The sequence below is a fragment of the Erythrolamprus reginae genome, chromosome 1 (assembly GCF_031021105.1).
Source record: "Erythrolamprus reginae isolate rEryReg1 chromosome 1, rEryReg1.hap1, whole genome shotgun sequence".
Lineage (NCBI taxonomy): Eukaryota > Metazoa > Chordata > Lepidosauria > Squamata > Dipsadidae > Erythrolamprus > Erythrolamprus reginae.
The window spans coordinates 154103781-154124896 of record NC_091950.1 but is presented as its reverse complement, the minus strand read 5'-3'; the positions used below and the strand labels follow the sequence as shown (position 1 = coordinate 154124896).

Below are 21116 nucleotides of genomic sequence, written 5' to 3'. Positions count from 1 at the left end.
GGACAGGGGACGGAAGGCACACTAGCTAATGAACTAAGTTCTACTACTAGGCACACAGCTCCTACAGTCAAGCTGTCACCTGCTGTTATTCTGTCACCTTCCAAATATTCAAAAGAAAATTTCCAGGGAGAGCTACGAATAAAGTGTTCACTGCTTTCTCATCTGACAGCTTTTTTAAAGGTATGTGAATGGTGCATAAAGACAATGAAACTGTGGCAGCTTTTCTTTAAAGGGGAAAACAATAGCAGGTAATCAGATGACATTTAAGCTGGGTTTAGGTATCTTCTTCTGTTGGGCTGTTTACACTGGTGAAATCCAATTTTTTTACTACCGTTTCTATGGGCATGGCTTGGTGGGTGTGGAGTTGCTTGGTGGGCGAGGCTTGGTATGCGTGGATGCTGCAAAATCTCCATTCCCGCCCCACTCCGTGGGAGGGATACCACAAAATCTCCATTAGTAGTGAGAACTGATGTGACAGCTGTCAGCCTGGATAGCTTCAAGGAAGGATTAGACAGATTCATGGATGCAGTGGTTATTGAAACGGATGTTCAAGTGCCACATCTATGTTGGTTGAGGCAGGCAGGATTTCCTTGGGTACCATTTGTTGGGGATCAAGGGAAAGGGAGGGTTTTGCCTTCTCTTTCTGCTCAAAATCCCCATGTACAATTGGTGTGACACCGTGTGACATGTGACATTCAGCATGGCTCTGCTTATGTTCTTATTCCCATCCCACTCTGGAACCAACCAGAGGTGGTATTTGTTGATTCTCCAAATTACTCAAAATTTCCACTACTGGGTCTTTGGATGTCACCTCGTCTATAATCATAAGCATAATTTTTCTTTAAAGCTTTGGACTGTATTTTTATCAAGTGAAGATACCATTGGAGCAATATACCATAAGAAGATGAATGTACTTCCCTATGATGCCATGGATGAGATAAAAGCTAGTTTTAAAACCAGGCTAATTCCAATCTCCTGGTTTTGGGATGCTTCTCATCAAGATGTTACATGGATGTCTGTGGAGATTCTCAGTCATCCAGGTCATGGTTGCCCCAAAGGTGCTTTTCTCAAGAGGAAACTGGACTGGATGGTGTCTGCAAGGAATATAAATCCTTCCATTCCCCACCATTCAGTCAGAGCTGAAGGAACTTCTTGGATGAGAAGCGAAACATCTTCAAAGAAAAACGAGGAAGTCCAGTTCCCTCTTGAAAAAAGCACCTTTGGGATGCTAAATGGATATTAAGATCTGAAGGCTCCCATGTCTTTACTTGCTTCTTTTTAACCATCTTTTTGTAAAGCGGTGAAAAGGAATGGTTGCAACCTTTCATAGATCCTGAAAAATATGAGGCTTCCATTTATTTTTCATGGCTTTGAGTTCTTTAGTGCACACATGTCCTGAACCTATTTCAGACCTAATGAAAGTTGCAACCATTGCATTTATTGCTATAATTTTAACTGGAAAGGAATGGTATTGAAGAACCTGGACCAAGATAAGCATGATCCATGTTGAGCTCAACTCAGAATAACCTAAAGTTCCAATCCAGGGAACTAAATGTTGAACTTTGGCAGAGACTTTCTTTGCTTATGTGGAACAGATTGCTAAGGTTCCATCATTTATTTTTAAATATGTTCAGTCATCTCACTTATTTAAGTTTATATAGTGCTCCACAGACCTTGAAAACTTCCAAGGCCCACACAGAGCAATGAATAAATAAGCAATGACATTAATAATAAGTCCATAATGGAAATTTAATTCTCAGAAATATTTGTCTGTCTAATGTCTAAATGTGTATACCTTGATTAATTTTGGAGAGGTGTCAAATTTCCTATTGTTTTCACAATTGTCTGTAATCACACCACAGATCATTGGCTCTTATCATATTAGGCATTTGCTTAATAGTGGCAGCAGATTGTGATTATCATTATTCTTGCTACAAAGTGACTATCTCAGTTGATTAACATCATCTATCGGTATGCAGATGCATTATTGGATAACAGCATAGGCCTGATAAATGTCATCCATTGTTCAAACAGAAGTTTAGAGAAGAAGCAGTTGATTTATCTTGATTACTATTTTCTGCACCTGGTCTCCATGTCAGTGTAAAATCTTGAAGCTGCAGTAAAACTTCTTTTTTTTAAAAAAATCCTCCCCCCAGCCTTTAGTCATTGTCTTAATAGCAGAGGAGTTGCAGTTTCAGTATCATTGATCCATTTGTAAATGTCACCCCCCCCCCCCTGTATTAGCAATAATTAATCAGAACATTTTAAAGAGGCAGCGTAGAAATGATCTGGAAACTGCAAAAAATAGTGGTAAAATTAACGATAAACATAAAATAAAATAAATGATAAGCATATGCATGGCATACTTACGAATAGAAATGGAAAATAATTAAGCAGGGTCTCCAACTGTGTCTTTATTACAAGGCAGGTCTATTTTCCAATACATGGCATACACCTTTGGGGAAAATTAGCCTCCTCTTACACTTCAAGAAAGGGAGACTCTCTCCATTGGTTTGGTTAAACTACTCCATTGTTATACAGATGCTATTGTAATGAACTTTTTGTCCTCCTTATATTTAAATATATTTAAGTAAGTTGCAGCTTATGCCTATGATAGCTATTACTAGCTTCGGGAAATAATTCTTGTCCTTCTTCCCTATGGTTTCCCTTTTTGTCTCTAAAGAAGGCCATCTTATTTTTCCTAGGTTTTCTTCAGACAAGGCTTCTCAGGTTTCTTCAGTCTATTCTCATATATCATAGTCTCATGTTCTTCAGTATCTCTGCTCTTTTGCACTTTTCCCCTGAATTTTCACTTTCAATAACCAGCTGCCCAAAGTTCCTTCAATAGTGCAATGGGCAGCATATCAATTTAAGAGTGAATGAATGAAAATGAGTGAGTGAACAAATCAGCCCTTCATGGCATCGGACCAGAATATCTCCGAGACCGCCTCCTGCCGCACGAATCCCAGCGACCGATTAGGTCCCACAGAGTGGGCCTTCTCCGGGTCCCGTCAACTAAACAATGTCGGTTGGTGGGCCCCAGGGGAAGAGCCTTCTCTGTGGCGGCACCGGCTCTCTGGAACCAACTCCCCCCGGAGATTAGAACTGCCCCTACTCTTCCTGCCTTCCGTAAACTCCTTAAGACCCACCTTTGCCGTCAGGCATGGGGAAATTAAACATCTCCCCCTGGGCACGTTTAATTTATACATGGTATGCTTGTGTGTGTGTCTGTTAGTATATGGGGTTTTTTAAATCTTTAAATATTTTAATTAATTGGATTATTATGATTTGTTTCACATGTTGTGAGCCGCCCCAAGTCTTCGGAGAGGGGCGGCATACAAATCCAAATAATAAATAAATAAATAAATAAATAAATAAATAAATAAATAAATAAATAAATAAATAAATAAATAAATAAATAAATAAATAAATAAATAAATAAATAAATAAATAAATAAATTCTTCTGAAACTGTGGTACTCTAATTTGTGCTTAGTGCTTTGGATAGGGGCGGCATACAAATCTAAATAATAATAATAATAATAATAATAATAATAATAATAATAATAATAATAATAATAATAATAATATCTCATCAGTGTTGAGTAGAGGGGAATAAATGAATGGATGTGCCACAGATATGTTCCCTTTTTTGATCCAGCCCAGAACTACATACTTATGTGCATGTCACCAACCTCTTTTCAGCTCAGGGTGCAGGTCTTGTTTAGTATGTTTCTTTGCAGAATGCAAACAGGGGGTCACCTACCGCAACAGTGATGTTGGATGTTATTTTCTGAAAGACATCCCCAGGGAAGACAAATAGCAAAAACATGCCCTTCCACATTTGCCCTTGCAGCTTTTCTGGCTGAGTCACATTTATGACAGCAACTTGCAGGGAATCACAATACAACCTTTGTGAAAATCCATTTTTAAAAAATTCCAATCGCATCTAGGACTGAAATGTTCACATCCTGAGATGAATAGTAACAAGTGTTTTGATTTGTTTTTGCCCTCCACCTTTCTCTGTACTTTTATCAAAGTAATCAATCATTTGAGATTTCCCAGAATTTTTTAAATCAGTTGTAAGCTGTTTTTTTTTAAAATCAGTTGTAAGCTGCTGTAGCTGAGTCTTTGGAGAGGGGTGGCATACAAATCAAATCAAATCAAATGAATGAATGAATGAATGAATGAATGAATGAATGAATGAATGAATGTAATATCTCCTTGGCAATTTGGGAAACAGTAGCTCCCTTTTGTTTCTTGTAGTTGAACTTACTTTACGAGGAAGTCTCTGGCTCTTTGTTGCAATCCTGCAGAGAACACCTAACTCCTACATTTCATGGGTCCCAGTTTAGTAGATTTTAGATTTAATGGACTAATTCTGTAAACACAACAGAGTGTGTCCATTCAGTTGAGGTTTTACTATACGTGACAGCATTTATGTCAGTTATTAATTGTGCACACAGTTGCCAAAAACAATATATGCTCAGATTTAGCAGACATTTGTATTTAAAGCAGAAATTTGCTACACATTTCATTACATCATCTTCATTGTTTTGGTCACTACAGGTAGTCCTCAGTTTATGGCAGTTCATTTAGTGACTGTTCAATGTTACAACAGCACTGAAAAAAGTGACTTATGACCGTTGTTTCATACTTACGACTGTTACAGAATCCCCAGGTGATCAAAATTCAGATGCTTGGCAAATGATTCATATTTATGACCGTTGCAGTTTCCTGGGGTCATGTGATTATCTTTCATGACTTCCTTACAAACAGAGTCAGTGAGGAAGCCAGATTCAATTAAAAAACCATGATACTAACTTAACAACTGCAGTGATTCCCTTAATGACTGTGGCAAGAAAGGTCGTAAAATGGTGCAAAATTCAGTTAACAACTGTTTTGCCTAGCCACAGAAATTTTGGGCTCAATTGTGATCGTAAGTCGAGGACTATATATATATATTCTCATTTTCTCTGTTTTCAGTGAATTTAAATGAAGCATTCACATTAAGCCATAATGGTTTCTATTATAGGTCCTCAAGCTAGCATAAGTAGGGTTGTCATGGGCTTTCCTCCTCCTTAAACTGTTTCATGAAATGTATTGAAAAATGTAAATGTATAAATGTATTAATGAAAAGAAGGAGCAGGAGAGACATGATAGCAGTGTTCCAATATCTCTGGGACTGCCACAAAGAAGAGGGAGTCAAACTATTCTCCAAAGCACCTGAGGGTAGAACAAGAAGCAATGGATGGAAACTAATCAAGGAGAGAAATAACTTAGGAGAAATTTCCTAACAGAACAATTAATCTGTGGAACAGCTTGCCTCCAGAAGTTGTGACTGCTCCAACAGTGGAAAGATGTTAGACAACTATTTGTCTTTAGTAGTATAGGGTCTCCTGCCCAAGCAGGAGGTTGGATTAGAAGACTTTCAAGGTCCCTTTCAACTCTGTTGCTATTATTATTATTATTATCTGTGACTGTGTAATGGAACTGCTGCTGGAGAACCTAAGTGCCACAAATAGAGTGACAGAATTTGGATCGCAGTGAAGAGGCTTGAGCTGAACATCTGCCTTAATATCCTTATGTTGGGTTTATCCTGATGAACACAGCATTATTTTTATTCATCTCCTTTCTAATAAAGCATTTCAGTGGATCCAGCTGGTCATGCACAAGCTTGCAGATTCTTAGTTTTTCTACACCCTTTACCCTTTGCTACAAGAAATTGTGCTTATTCCTGAATAGATGCGTTTAACATCAGAGCAAAGGAAGCCCAAGTCTAATTTTATTCTGCTACTCAGTGCACTATGGGCACCATAATTTGAATGAATTTAAAATACAAAAATTACACATAGTCCTAATTAATTTTTTCTTTCTCCAGTGTAAGATTGACAACCTTCCCTGGATATTACAACCTTGAATTTGGGGGAGGATTTAATAACTTCAATAACTCTGAGAGCTATACTATTCTTACAGGAGTATGAGCTCCCAGTAGGGTTATCATTGCTGATCAGGTCAAAAAGGGAGAGCGAAAGGAAGAAAGACAGGATATTAAATCAATATAAAGAACATATTTTGCATATTTATATATACCCACCCACCCCCAAAAAGGTGAGAAGCAATGAAAATAGGCGAGCAACACTGTATAAACAGAAATAGAGGGAAATTTCTAAATTTTCAAAGAAGAAAAGATCAAAGTGGTTGCATTAAAAAAAAAAACTCTTTATGATGTGGAAGAAAACAATGGCAAACTTATACAAGTTCATTAAGGATAAGGATGTTTCTGTGACAACCACTGTCAAAAGGAAATGATTCTCCAGTGGTAAATGTACAGCTGTGAAAGCTGTATATTGACAAAGAGTGAGAGGAAGAAGACAGATGATTTTGAATTATAGCCTAGATCTGAAGTCTGTTGCTAAGAATAATTGCAAGTAGAGCCACTCGATTGATCTTGGGCCAAATAATGATTGAATATTCCCACGAGGTACTGATTAGGAAGCAGAAACTCATACTTTGGGCAGTTGATGCAAATAGATGGTGGAAAGAAAATATATTATGGCAATGTTGTATTGACATTGTTGGGGGAAGGCGAAGGTGAAGACAATGACTAAGATGGATGGGATTAAAGGAACAACATATCTATGAAGAGGAATTGGCAGGGATTTCAAGACTTGCACGTGAATTGGATTAATGCTGTTCTGTTCGGGTCGTATGTGACCCGAAGCCAAGTTTGAGTCCCTGTAAAAAAATTTCCCTGCATATCTGAAACTTGAAATTTCATGACTTTTCATCATTTCAAGGGTTCTCTCTATGAGAATTTGTTTGGGGGGGGTGACCCAGACAGAAAACTCTTCATTTGAAGTGCTTATGTTTGGCCAATTTGAATACTTTTTTCACTTGGAAAGTAGCCCGAACATTTCTGCACGCAATGATATGAAAATTGGAATGAAAAAAGTAATTCTTATTGGTTTATTTTGCTGATAGAATGAGTGCCCCCCCCCATTTTTGTGAAATATGTTTCAATTTATGGATAGTTTTGCTTGCAAAAACACGGGGGGGAGGCACATTTATGTGCAAAATAAACCAATAAGGGTTAATTTTTTCAGTTCAATTTTCATTCCATTGTGTGCAGAAATGTTCAAACTTGTTTCCAGGTGAAAAAAGCTTTCAAAAAGAACAAATATAAGTACCTAAAATGATCAATTTTCAGTCCAGGTCAAATAGACCCGGGAACATAAGATTAGGGAGTTTTCTCGAACTGAGCAGCAGGGTTAAAGTGAGGGAGAGGTGAGCATAGTCAGCCTTACTCTCTCTTCCCAGATCCATCTTGCTCCAATAGCAGGACAAGAATTGAGACAGTTGGAGATGGGCTGGACACAGAGGTTGACCAGGGGGTCTTTTGTGTCTTGCCGTGCTCTCAGCATACCACATCGCTTGCAGAGACTGCCTTCAAGACCGTTGTCCTAATTTAAAAGATTTCATTTTCTCAGTCTGCCAGAATCTGTCTTCACATGCTCGGGATAGACAAGTCCCTATGTCACTGAAGGTCAATGGCTACTCTCAACCTGGTTTGGCCAGCCTGTCAAAGATGTTGCCTGTGGTGTGGCTGCTACGCATGCTACAGCTATTAGGAGCAGTGTTCCCTCTAATTTTTTTGTGGGGTGGGCGGAAAAGTATAGTGTCTGAGTTGCAGTCCTTTCGGGACTGGGCGGCACAGAAATAATAAATAAATAAACAAACAAACAAATAAATAAAAAACCCACCCTGTTTTGCCTCAGAGAATTTCAAAATAAAATACTGTACTGTGTGTCTATAACAGTGAGCTCATAATAGGGCAACTCTATCAATATCAAAATGCCACTTAAATAGTTGAGCTAGTTTCAAACTAGATTTTGATTTTCTTTCTTTCTTCCTTACTCCCATTCTTTTTCTTTCTTTTTTCCTTCCTCTCTTTTTTCTATCTGTTTCTCTCTCTTCCTCTCTCTCTCCTTCCCTCTCACTCTTTCCCTCTCGGCTTCTGGGCAGGTTTGGAAAACTCTGAGTTGATGATGATTTTTAAGTGAGCGATTGCTCACTGCTCAGCTTAGAGGGAACTATGATTAGGAGAGCCACAGGTGAGAGCTGAGTGGCAGATGGGGGCCAAAAGTGAATGCTGCCCTAAAATGAGCTGCCATAAAAGGACACAACATGTCCCTATACCAGACAGGCTACCCCTCCCTAAACACCCCCCCACCCCATAATTCTATGAACAATTACACATTATTATTGGGGAGTGTTGGAATGGCGATCATGTATCCACATATGGTCTGACTAAATTAGACATTTTATGTGTGCCAATTTATTAGGAATGTAGAAACAGTTGTAAAACACAGGATGGGGGGTTGTAGGTGGGAGGGAGTGTTAATTGTGTACTTAAGACATGTAACATCAACCAAAGATATGTTTGGAGTATCCAGTATGACTGATGAGTGGAGAGTTGGGCTGGAAATTTTCTAGCCCTGTCCAACAATATCAAACTTAATCTACACTTCAGGTTAAAAACTAAAGAATAACTTCAATCAATATTTTTTTTAACCATATCCTAGGCTAAAGTAATTAGGACTTTGTAGTTTGGATTTAATTCCAAAAAGGTACTTTTGAGCTCACAGGGAACTGATTGTTGTTCGCAGTCCTTTAAAGAGCTGCAGGTATAGGCTACATTCATGCATGTTTCCGGAATTACAATTTGATACAATGTATTTTATTGATTAGTCAATTGATCATCTCAAATACCGTGTTTCCCCGAAAGTAAGACAGTGTCTTACTTTCTTTTTACCCCCAAAAGCCCCACTACGTCTTACTTTCGGGGTATGTCTTACATTGGAAAAAAATTGAAAGGGTCGCGTTCCCGAAGGCATCTCCCCAGAGTCCAGAAGGGCAGCCGCGGGACAGGAGCCTCATGAGCCCTTTTCCAAGTTCAACCTCAGGGCTCCAAGCGGCGTGCACGCGTGGAGCCGCAGACGCGTGTCGGGGAAGCATGTGTCTGGAGGGGAGGAGCCGCTCTGCGCAGTTGGGCAGCCCCACCTGCCTGCCGGAAAGGAGGCGGGCGAAGGAGGGCGCAGCTCCGGCCGCTCGCCTCGGAGCCGGTTGGCCTCACTGGCTGCTTGCAGCTGAGCCTCGGCAGGACTCGGTTGCTGGAACGAGCGCCTTCACTGCAAGCCGCCGCCCGCTCGGCTCGCTTCGGACCAGCGGCGTCCTTCGCTTTGCCAAGCCGGGGAAGAGGCGGTGGCGCCGCGGCGAGGCGAAGGCGAGGGGCGCGCGGGGAGCTTGGAAGCGACGTCATCGGGCTCCCCCCCGGCAATACCCCCGTGTTTCCCCGAAAGTAAGACATATGTCTTACTTTCGGGGTATGGCTTATATTAGCTGACCCCCCTGAAACCCCCGATACGTCTTACAATCGGGGGTGTCTTACTATCGGGGAAACAGGGTATGAGCATCCATCTACCCATAGTAAAGTGCAATAAAATAAGATATAATGAAAGGAGATAAAATAGCTATGGTGAGATAAAAGGGGCGTGCATAAGTGCACCAACGTGCCTACGGTCCTTATCCAATTGTTCCCTCTTATCAGTACCCATCTTATGTATATAAACAAAGTTATATCTATGCATATTACAAATACGTACTTGACAAATAAATAAATGAAATAAATGAAAAATAGAGTAACATATAGTAGACAAGATAAAGTAAAGGCAACAGAGAAATTAATACTTTTAATTACTAAATGGCTTTTTATAGAGGGGATAGCCAACCCAGCCCTTATTGTAACCACTCTCTGATTGCCTTAAAAAGGAGTCATTGGCAAACCACCTCTGAAAATGTTGCTGAGAAAATTGGAGGGATGATCCCAGGCAGTTACCGAGAGTCAGCATTAATTTGAGGGCAACCCCCCCAAAAAAACCCCCACCCTGCAGTTCAGGGATGAATGCTCCTGGTTTGCTTGTGCCTGTCAGTCGATGGAGAATTGGTTGCGAAGGGAGTGCGAGGCTCTGCACACCCACCCGTATGTTGCCATTTGTTTTTTTTAATCTTCTGTGCATGCACAGAGGGTCCATGAACCCAAATGGTAGTATCCAGGAAGGTGGGTGGAGCCTTACACTCCTTTTCCAATTGGCTCTCCGTCGACTGATGGGCACGAGTGAATTGGTTGCATTTCAACCCTGCTGCAGTTCTAAACAAAACTTCAGTTATCCTCTTACATGACAAAATGTCAAATATTTTTGAGTAAAATGAAGCAAAATAAATACATAAATAAATCTGAATTTTGATATCTCTGTGGCATGTAATAACAGAACATTTTGCCATAGTGTAACAGTATTAGTTCAAACTGGCAAGAATTTTAAAAAAAAATTCAGCTAGCTGATTAAAAGTGATTGGTGTTGATAAATATATCAATATATAAAAAGCCAGAGTGGTGCAGTGGTTAGAGTGCAGCACTTCAGGTTTATTTCAGCTAGCTGCAGTTCAGCAGTTCAAATCTCACCACTGGCTCAAATTTGACTCAACCTTCCATCCTTCCAAGGTGGATAAAATGAGGACCCAGATTGTTGGGGGCAATATGCTGACTCTATAAACCACTTAAGGAGGGCTGTAAAAGCACTATGAAGCAGTATATAAGTCTAAGTGTTATTGCTATACAAAAAGTCTGGATGTTATTTTCTGACATTATTCCCTACATTGTTGTTGTGGTTGGCTCACAGCCAGGCCCTCTGGAAACAGACTTTGAGTGATGAATTGGGACCATCTGGGCATGGTCGGCCTGTGTGGCTGTCGGAGGAGTCAGACAGTGAGCCAGAAGAGGAGGGAGAGTCTGGGTGTGAGTAGCCTACGGAGGCTATAGAACCCCCAACTGGAGATTCACAGCCCCCATCTGGGAGTTTGCCAGGGTCTGAGGAGGAGGAAGAGGAGATAAATCTTGAATGTGCGGGTGAGAAGGATGAGGGGGCAGCAGGAACAGTTAAGAAAGCTCAGAAAGAGGAAGTGTGCTTAGATGTGCATCGTCTGCACTCTCTGAGATTATATAAGGGGGGAAGTTTCAAACTTAATATTAACCGCTCCAAACTTGACTGTAAAAAATATGACTTTAACAATCGAGTTGTTGAAGCATGGAACTCATTACCGGACTCAATAGTGTCAACTCCCAACCCCCAACACTTCTCCCTTAGACTCTCCACGATTGACCTCTCCAGGTTCCTAAGAGGCCAGTAAGGGGCGTACATAAGTGCACTGGTGTGCCTTTCATCCCCTGTCCAATTGTCTTTCCTTTCTCTCACTTATTATATATATTTTCTTCCTTTCATATATCCTCTCCTATAAGTTCACTTTTACCCTTATATATATTACTACATGTCTATTTTTCTTCCTATGTATTTATGTATTGGACAAATGAATAAATAAAAAATAATAAAAAGTTGGAGGGTACTCTTTGCAAGAAGCCAATGTTTGTGCCTCCAGAGGAGAAGAGCCTATGAAGAGTGTTTTTGCCTGACAAACCTGGATATAGTACTGGACATTCACAGGGTATATATTGTGAGTAGACTGAGAAGCAAGTGTGTGTGACTTTATCTTATCAACTTGGCCTCACACCTGGAGTTTGGCAGGGGAAAGGACATTGTTTGTATTTGTGTTTGTGCAGTTCAACAAATGTCTCATAAAAAGACTCTTGTTCTGTTTGAAACTTGTGTGTTTGAGTTTTAATTTGGGACTAATTACCGGCCAGCTACCGTGCAAGAGAGAACAATTGTTAAATTGCATAAAGCTCATTCATAGTGTGCTAAAATCTGTCATACAACTTCTGAACATAATACATATAGTCACTACAGATGGTGCTTGACTTGCAAGCATTTATTTAGTTACTGTTCAAAGTTACAACAGCATGGAAAAAACTGGGTTATGACTGTTTTTTTATACTTACAAGCATTGTAGCATCGCCATGGTCATGTGATCAAAATTAGGACATTTGGCAACTGGCATGTATTTATGACAGTTGCAATGTCTTGGGAGTCATCTGATCACCTTTTCCAACCTTCTGACAAAGTCAGTGGGGAAGTCAGGTTCACTTAACCACCATGGCAAGCAAGGTTGTAAAATGGAACAAAAGTAATTCAACTTTCCAAAGGAAATTTGGGGCTCAGTTATAGTCATGAGTCAAGGAGTACCTGTATTGAACATGTAACAATTTGCTCAATGAAACAGAAGATTGTTCTCGGCTTACGAACACAATTCAGCCCCAAATTTCAGTTGCTAAGAGAGATATTACTGAAATGATTTTTGCCCCCTTTTTTATGACCTTTCTTGCCACCACTGTTAAGTGAATCATTGAGTAACAAGGTTTTTAAGTGAATCTGGGTCCTTGATTGACTTTGCTTGTCAGAAGGTCTCAAAAGGGGATCACATGACCCCGGAACACTGCAAACGTCATAAATATGAGTCAGTTGCCAGGTATCTGAATTTTCATCACAGGAACATGGGGATGCGAAGTCATCATAAGTGTGAAAAACAGTCATAAATCATTTTCTTTAGTGCCATTGTAACTTTGAATGGTCACTAAATGAACTGTTGTGAATTGAGAACTACAGTACCTGTACTTGGTTACCAAATAAAGCTAATGAAAATCCCCAGATTACCTGAATAGTAACATTTTCTATGTAGCTATGTAACTTGAAAATAAAACTTGGTAACAAGACCAAGAAATATTTAACAGAAAATCACATATGGCTAAAGTTAGAATTGTGTAGGTGCATATGTGGGTTTTCCCCACTACTATTTTTGTACATAGATTGTATAATATCCTTGCTAACATTGATAATGATGATGCTCACGTGTATTTTTAGCCTTCTCAATATAGCCATTCTGTCCAAATGTTAGCAATAGCATTTAGAGTTATATACCACTTCACAGTGCTTTACAGCCCTCTCTAAGTAGTTCACAGAATCAGCATATTGCCCCCAACAATCTGGCTTCTCATTTTACCCACCTTGGAAGGATGTAAGGCTGAGTCAACCTTGAGCCAGTGGTGAAATTTGAACTGCTGAACTACAGCTAGCAGTTATCACTGCTGCACTCTAACCACTGTGGCACCCCGGCTCTTGTTCTATGAAGCAGGGCTGAGTTCCACTTACCTCTGCCACTGGTTCCCATCGTGACATTTCGCATGCATGCGCATGCTCCACTCATACATGTGGGAGTCTCCTCATGCAATTTCACTTCCCACGCATGCTCAGAAGGTAGATTTAACCTGAAACACAGCTGAGGAACTGATCAGCTGTGCTTCAGATGAAGAAATAAAGGTCAGTATTAACTCAGGGGCTGGCTGGAGGGCTTTTTCCAAAGCAGAGAATGATGAGAAGCCATCCAGGAAAATTTGGTTAAAATTCAGAAAAAAAGATGGCGGCATGCACAGACTAGGATAAGAACATAAGAAGAGCCATGCTGTATTGGGCCAAAGCCCAACAAATCCAGCATTCTGTGTCATATAGTGGCCCACCAATTGTACATAGGAATCTTGAGCAGAAAGAGAAGGCACTGAAAGAACCAGAGCTGTGACAGCAACATTATATCACTGCTCATTGCTCATAACCATTGCTCATGGTTTGGGCGAATTTGTCCGAAACAGGAGGAACGCACCCCCGGTATGAAGTTATACTGAGAAATTTATACTTACTGTTGAAAGCTGCCACAGAATTTACTAAAACAAGCAACTGCTTTGAGAACAATGCAACACTACCTAGCCCCTTAAAATCAGGGGTTTTTTTTAAAAAAAAAATATTCCAGTAATTTGATATTTCTGTCATGATTTAAATAGCAGGAAGATCAAGCAATATAATAGCAGCAAAATCACTAGGTAATTATGCAAGTAAGCCAATGAAGCATGGTCTTTGAAAAGAATGGTTCTTTTTAATCTGCAGAGGAGTTCAGATTATGAAGGATTCAATTTCTCTTATCCCTGTATTTTTAAGATTTTCGCATAGCATATACTGTATAACTGTTTCTTGCAATTTGAAATAATTGATCTAATTATGGACATAATCCTCCAGGCATTCAGTTTAATAACCAATACAAAGGGAAGGATAATGTGTTGTCAAATAATACCTTTTTTTGTTTTAATCTGTAATGTAGTGGGGGAAATGTAAATAATCACTAGTGATCGAAAAACCCTACCATTTAAACATTTATGTTTTAAGAACTATAGAATTAGACTACAGTTGTAGAATAGAACTAGAGACACAGAGATAGAAAAAGGACCAGAAAGGCCTTTTAATTTTTTAAAAAAATTCATAAATGTGCTATGTCTAGCGATGGATTTTGCTCTTCTCAGTTCAAAGAGGGAAAGAAGTGATAAATTGTTGGACTGTATAAAAAACCCACCTAGAACAGTTTTATCAAGTTCAATGGGTCTTAATTCCGATGAATCTATTTGGATTACCATCTAGATATTAACTTTCTGAAATTTAATAGTGCAACAGTAGAGTATTTGAACCTGGATGGATTGAAGCTACTTGTTGAGGCAAAAAAGGAGAGACTCTCCTCCCTTTGAAAATTAAATTCACATTTGGCAGGTAGCATATTGTGGGAGGTAGTGACAGATTTTATTTTCCTGGGCTCCAAAATCACCACAGATGGGGACTGTAGCCAAGAAATTAAAAGACACTTTCTCCTGGGAAGGAAATCTATGACAAATCTAGACAGCATACTAAAAAGCAGAGCTATCACCCTGCCAACAAAAGTGTTTACAGTCAAGGTTATGGTTTTCCCAGTTGGCCTTTGAAGTATGGTGTTGAAGTAGACTCCTGTGAGTCCCTTGGACTGCAAGGTGTTCAAATTGGTCAGTTCTAGAGGAGATTAACCCTGACTGCTCTTTAGAAGGCCAGATCCTGAAGATGAAACTAAAATAAAAAACTAAAACTAAAAGGAAGGACTCACTGGAGAAGAGACAATGAACTCGATTACCCCAGATTAGTAATAGATTCTAATACAGCATGTTGGTCTACAATCGGCATGTTCAGTGAAAGATTATTTGTGCACACAGATGTGAAAATAAAAAATGCAACCACTGGAATCCTTTGTTGCTAGAAGAAACTTCATAGAAACATAGAAGACTGACGGCAGAAAAAGACCTCATGGTCCATCTAGTCTGCCCTTATACTATTTCCTGTATTTTATCTTACAATGGATATATGTTTATCCCAGGCATGTTTAAGTTCAGTTACTGTGGATTTACCAACCATGTCTGCTGGAAGTTTGTTCTAAAGATCTACTACTCTTTCAGTAAAATAATATTTTCTCATGTTGCTTTTGATCTTTCCCCCAACTAACTTCAGATTGTGTCCCCTTGTTCTTGTGTTCACTTTCCTATTAAAAACACTTCCCTCATGAACCTTATTTAACCCTTTAACATATTTAAATGATTCGATCATGTCCCCCCTTTTCCTTCTGTACTCCAGACTATACTGATTGAGTTCATTAAGTCTTTCCTGATACGTTTTATGCTTAAGACCTTCCACCATTCTTGTAGCCTGTCTTTGGACCCGTTCAACTTCCACCTAAAGTTATCTGAATTCAGAACAAGTTCAACTAATCACTAGAGTGCTTGATATCTGCATTCATTGGAAAGAAGCAGCGATATGTACAACATGAATTTTTGCTCCCTCATAATTTCTTCTTCAGCTAATGAATGAGGCAATTGGAATGTGGTCATGTGGAAGGCAGTATCTTGTTATCTACTATTTCCCCCCAGTAGACTAGGTCACCTTCTCTGTTTATATGTGAAGAGTAGCCAGTTCCTTTAGTTAGGTTAAGAAAATTAAAACCCACTCAGCTAACACCAAATTTGAATATATCTTGCTTATTTTTCCAAAAATAAACCAAAATAAGTTCCAGAAACAATATCTCAGATTTAGTTTTTCCTCAGTGGTCACTTTGATTGGTTGCTTCCAACTTGGCATTACTTTTGTATAGTATTTTCACAGAATTTAGATAAAAGGTGAGGGTCTTCTCATCTTTCCAGTCATCATAGACCGGATAACTTGACAAATATTTTCTCCTGATGGTATAATAATAAATTCAAAATGTCACAGAACATTCTTGTCAAAAAGACATTCCACTCCAGAAGATATAGTTTTCTAAACATAGAGAGAAAAGAAAAAGAAGCAGGTGGGATACTTCTATGTTTAATTTATTTTTCCCTTTCCCTAACTTCTACACCTGTCTGCTTGCATGTACACACACAAATACGCACTCACAATTTTTTTAATGTGATGACCAGGTATCATTAATAATACACACATGCAAAAGAGTCCATGTTATTTTATGTTATGTATGCTCATCCTTAATATTCCTCCTAAGATATGAACCTTTTTAGATCTGCTCAAAATATATTGTAACAAATTTTAAGCAGTTTAGCATCAACAAAGTTTGATGAACTGGATTCTCACAGTCATTTTTTTCAAGGAAGCATCATCTATAGCTGTTGTAGAGTAGACAATGTTAGGCAGAGGCTCAAATTTGATCCTTTTTACTTTGGGGGAATGCAATAGTGAAAATTGAAAAATTCTACGATACAATTCACAAACAACTTTTCTTTTTAAAAAAATATATATTTCATTTCAGCCATGGTTGAGACTTCAGCAGATAAGACCCCCCCTCATTTACTTCTTTAAAAATCCCTTGGAAAGTAATTAATCCCCATTTCATTATCTCATCCTTCAAGTGTGTGACAACGTGGCTTCCTTCCATGTACAGTTTGAACCTTACCCCATTATCTACCTAATAAAGTGGGAAAGAAGATAATCACCAAAGTCACTGTGGTAGCCAGCTAACATAGATGTCTAAATATGCTAGGTCTAGCTGTCCTGAGGCTTCTTGCATCAAATGAGATTGAAAGTTGCACATCAGACTGAGTCATTTAATTTATGATGCCTTGTGGAACTGACTGCCTTTTCTAAAGGAGACTTTTGCTTCCCCCCTCCAATGCCTCCATGTCCCTGCCAATTTACATCTCTTCTGTTTGCTTTTTACAGCTTTAAGCCAGAGGTTGATGCTTAAAATATTAATCTTTGTCCCCCATTTACCTTCTTTCCACTCTAGTTCCCAGGTGATGTAAATAACAGCAGCTCACAAAAAAAAATGCAAACATATGCATATAGGAGAAAGAAATTCTTGGTTTTGGGGTGGAGGGAAGCATGACAGCAATATGGTCTCTTTTAATTTATTTATTTATTTATTGGATTTATATGCCTCTCCTCTCCGAAGACTCCGAAGATTAATGGTTGATGTTAAGTTCTGTTGTGGTTAGCTCTGGCCCAGCTCCTGCCCCAAGGAATGTGCAGGTGGATGTGGGGGAGACATCCACATGCTGCAGGCCTGTTTTGCTCCCGATGGAATCTGCCGATGAAGCCTCCTCTGACCAAGGAAGCATGAGTGACAGGAAAGAGAGGAGTTTGGCAGACAGCCCAGGAGGAGAGCAATCATCTGTATCATCCTTGGATTCTGAACAAGAATTAATGACACATCCACGCATGCGTAGAGTGATGCATAGGAGATAACAACTGAAGGATTATTACAAGAGAAAATGAGCCCACCTGTGGTTGGGTGGGGCTCCAGTAATTAGGGCTGCTGCTATAAATAGCAGCATGTGGGTTTGGCCATTGTGAAAGAGTATCTGATCGCAGTTCTTCAGGAATCCTGTGTTGCTGTTTTCTGGACTTTGTTGATTTTTCACGCCTTTGAAACCAAAGCAGAGCAACGTGTGTGTGTGTGTGTGTGTGTGTCTCACTTCATTGGAAGAAGAAGGGGTGTGAAGTTTCTTCACAGCTGCTAGCTAAGTACTTAATGACTGCTTAAGGGAAATTGTACAGACTACCCGGTTGTTTTGGGATGAGTGTTCTTTGCAATACAAAAAGAGTGCTTAGTTTATTTTGAATTTTGTGATAAAGAACATTGTTTTGAATTTTTAAACATGTGTGTGTCTGAAATTTGTACCCTTGGATTTTTGGGAGGCTCCTACAAGTTCTAAAGTGAAAAGTAAATAATAATTTAATTTAGTTTAGTTTAGTTTAGCTTAGCTTAGCTTAGCTTAGCTTAGCTTAGCTTAGCTTAGCTTAGCTTAGCTTAGCTTAGCTTATCTTAGCTTATCTTAGCTTAGCTTAGTTTAGTTTATTAGACTTGTATGTTGCCCCTCTCCAAAGACTCGGAGTAATGATAATGATAATGATATTAATAATATTAATAATAATAATAATAACTATCATCATTACCTGATAGATTTTAGTTAGGTCAGTGCATTCATGTGTTTATATTCTGTTTTAAAGAGACAATTGAAGATCACAAGTATTTCCATCATGATATCATTTCATATCAATAAATAGTTAAAATTATTCTTTAAAAAAAAATAAAATAAAGCAGATAATAGGAAAGGATGGTCTTGGCCAAGTCTTGGCCTTGGCACATTTGTCGGGAGGAAATTAATAGACCCCCAAGAGAGGATATTAGAGCTACAGCACACAGTATTTTCTGATCAATGTTTATAGTTGCCCTTTCACCTGGCCTGATGTGTATAATCCAGATAGGAATGTCTAGAAAATGTAAGTGGGTAGTGGGTACGAAAGCAAATCCCATATTGAATTTAGGTTCAATGAATATGATCAATACCCATGCATGTAATATTTTCCCCTTATGTAACATTAAAAACTGCATTTTACCAGCAATTCTACAAGGACCTTTGATTGTATCTAGGCATTAGAGATTTTCTAGCAACCAGTACTAGTACCGGTATTTAAAAATATTGCTACTAGTACTCAGTGTTGGGTTCTGAATTCATTTGCCACTGGTTATGCACATGCTTGTGCATGCACACAATGCTTCTGCACATGCACAGAAGCATCCTGGGTGGGTGGACGGAGCCTGCCATTGCTGCTACTATTTCTTAGAACCGATCCAAACCAGGAGCAACCTACTGATGCTAGTACTGATATTTAATATATTTGTGGGCTATGGTTGCAAAAATATAGTATCCTGATTGAGAAAAAGCAATTATTTGGCATTGATCTATCTACAGGTTAATGTTGGATTCTATAAACACATAAATCAGCATGTCTATACTTGTGTCTATGACTTCTCAAGAAACACATTGAGAAATTAAAGTTTCAAAACCATGACCTAGAAGCAAGCACTGAAGAAGCTGAGGTTTATTTAATTTGGAAAATAAAATAAGAATAGATAATGATAGTGATTTTCACATCATTCTCTGTTGCTTCAGAGAGCAAGTCTAATCCGGAGGAATATAAATGGCAGGGAATCAGATTGTAGCTAAGCACAAAAAGAAATTTCTTTGCATTATGAGATTTTGATAGTTGGAACAAACTGCCTTGGAAGAGGTTGAATCCTAAAGGCAGTGTAAGTAGAGACTGGGCAGTTACCTATCAGAGAAGCTATAATGGCACCCGGCCTTACAGAACCACAGACTACTATTTTGGCAGGAACTGAATCTGCTGGGATGAAATGAATCACCACAAGGAATTTATTTGTTAAAAATCCCCCCCCCCAATGCTATGTTACATCCAGGCTTCTTCTTCTCCTTTGCAGGTTTTCCAAGGCAATGCCAATGCTGACAGTGTGGTCCAGCACAAATTCCTTCACTCTGTTAAAGCTCGCTTTGTACGCTTCGTGCCCGTGACATGGAACCCAAATGGAAATATTGGTCTGCGGGTTGAAGCTTTCGGATGCTCATACAGTAAGTATTGAAATGTACCCTAGCTTTATACCGGAAGCATCATGTTCTTTCTGCTGAAGGTTCAGAAACAATTTTGTACTTTCAAGTTGTCAGGAAGATACGACTGTGCAAGTTTACAGAACACCATCACCAACTGACCAGTTGGTCCCACCACTGATTTTAGCTTCTGTAGCATGTTTTGGTTAATCCCTACCTTCACTATCTTGTCTGTATAGACCGTATTTTTTTGGAGTATAAGATGCACCAGAGTATAAGACACACCTTAGTTTCAGGGACAGAAAACAAGGGGAAAAAATCTGCCTGCCTCCCAGTAAACAGTTCAGATGTTATACACTTTGCTGTGTATTTCTGTGCATGTGTGTCTGACCCATAGAAATAGCAAAGAATTGGAGAAATGTACATTATGGCAGTTTTCTTAAATGTTGGTTACACTAACTCCTCCCAATTATTTAAGTACATAGAAACATAGAAACATAGAAGACTGACGGCAGAAAAAGACCTCATGGTCCATCTAGTCTGCCCTTATACTATTTCCTGTATTTTATCTTACAATGGATTTATGTTTATCCCAGGCATGTTTAAATTCGGTTACTGTAAATCCAACCACGTCTGCTGGAGGTTTGTTCCAAGGATCTACTACTCTTTCAGTAAAATAATATTTTCTCATGTTGCCTTTGATCTTTCCCCCAACTAACTTCAGATTGTGTCCCCTTGTTCTTGTGTTCACTTTCCTATTAAAAACACTTCCCTCCTGAACCTTATTTAACCCTTTAACATATTTAAATGTTTCGATCATGTCCCCCCTTTTCCTTCTGTCCTCCAGACTATACAGATTGAGTTCATTAAGTCTTCCCCGATACGTCTTATGCTTAAGACCTTCCACCATTCTTCTAGCCCGTCTTTAGACCCGTTCAATTTTGTCAATATCTTTTTGTAGGTGAGGTCTCCAGAACTGAACACAGTATTCCAAATGTGGTCTAACCAGCGCTCTATATAAGGGGATCACAATCTCCCTCTTCCTGCTTGTTATACCTCTAGCTATACAGCCAAGCATCCTACTTGCTTTTCCTACTGCCCGACCACACTGCTCACCCATTTTGAGACTGTCAGAAATCACTACCCCTAAATCCTTCTCTTCTGAAGTTCATCTTCTCCAAACATGACTAAGTCATGATGTAACTCAGCTGCCTTTTCTTAATACTAAAACAGGACACTGTTACACTTCAGCTATACTTGTACAGATACTGTTAAAATTGGTGTGGCTTTCTTGAAGTATGCATTATTATCTACTATTTAAAAGAAGATACAATAACACTGGGCCTAAGTAGTCTTTAAAAAAATAAGTCTAA

The 21116-nt window shown here is 39.1% G+C and overlaps 1 protein-coding gene across 1 annotated transcript in view; it reads left to right on the top strand.

The window, feature by feature from the left end:
• Window positions 1-21116, top strand: part of CNTNAP5 (contactin associated protein family member 5) — a 485513-nt gene that overhangs the window by 159049 nt on the left and 305348 nt on the right. Inside the window, exon 4 of the mRNA XM_070729992.1 lies at window positions 19620-19767. Coding sequence (XP_070586093.1) covers window positions 19620-19767 — 148 coding nt within the window. The remainder of the gene's footprint in view (window positions 1-19619; window positions 19768-21116) is intronic.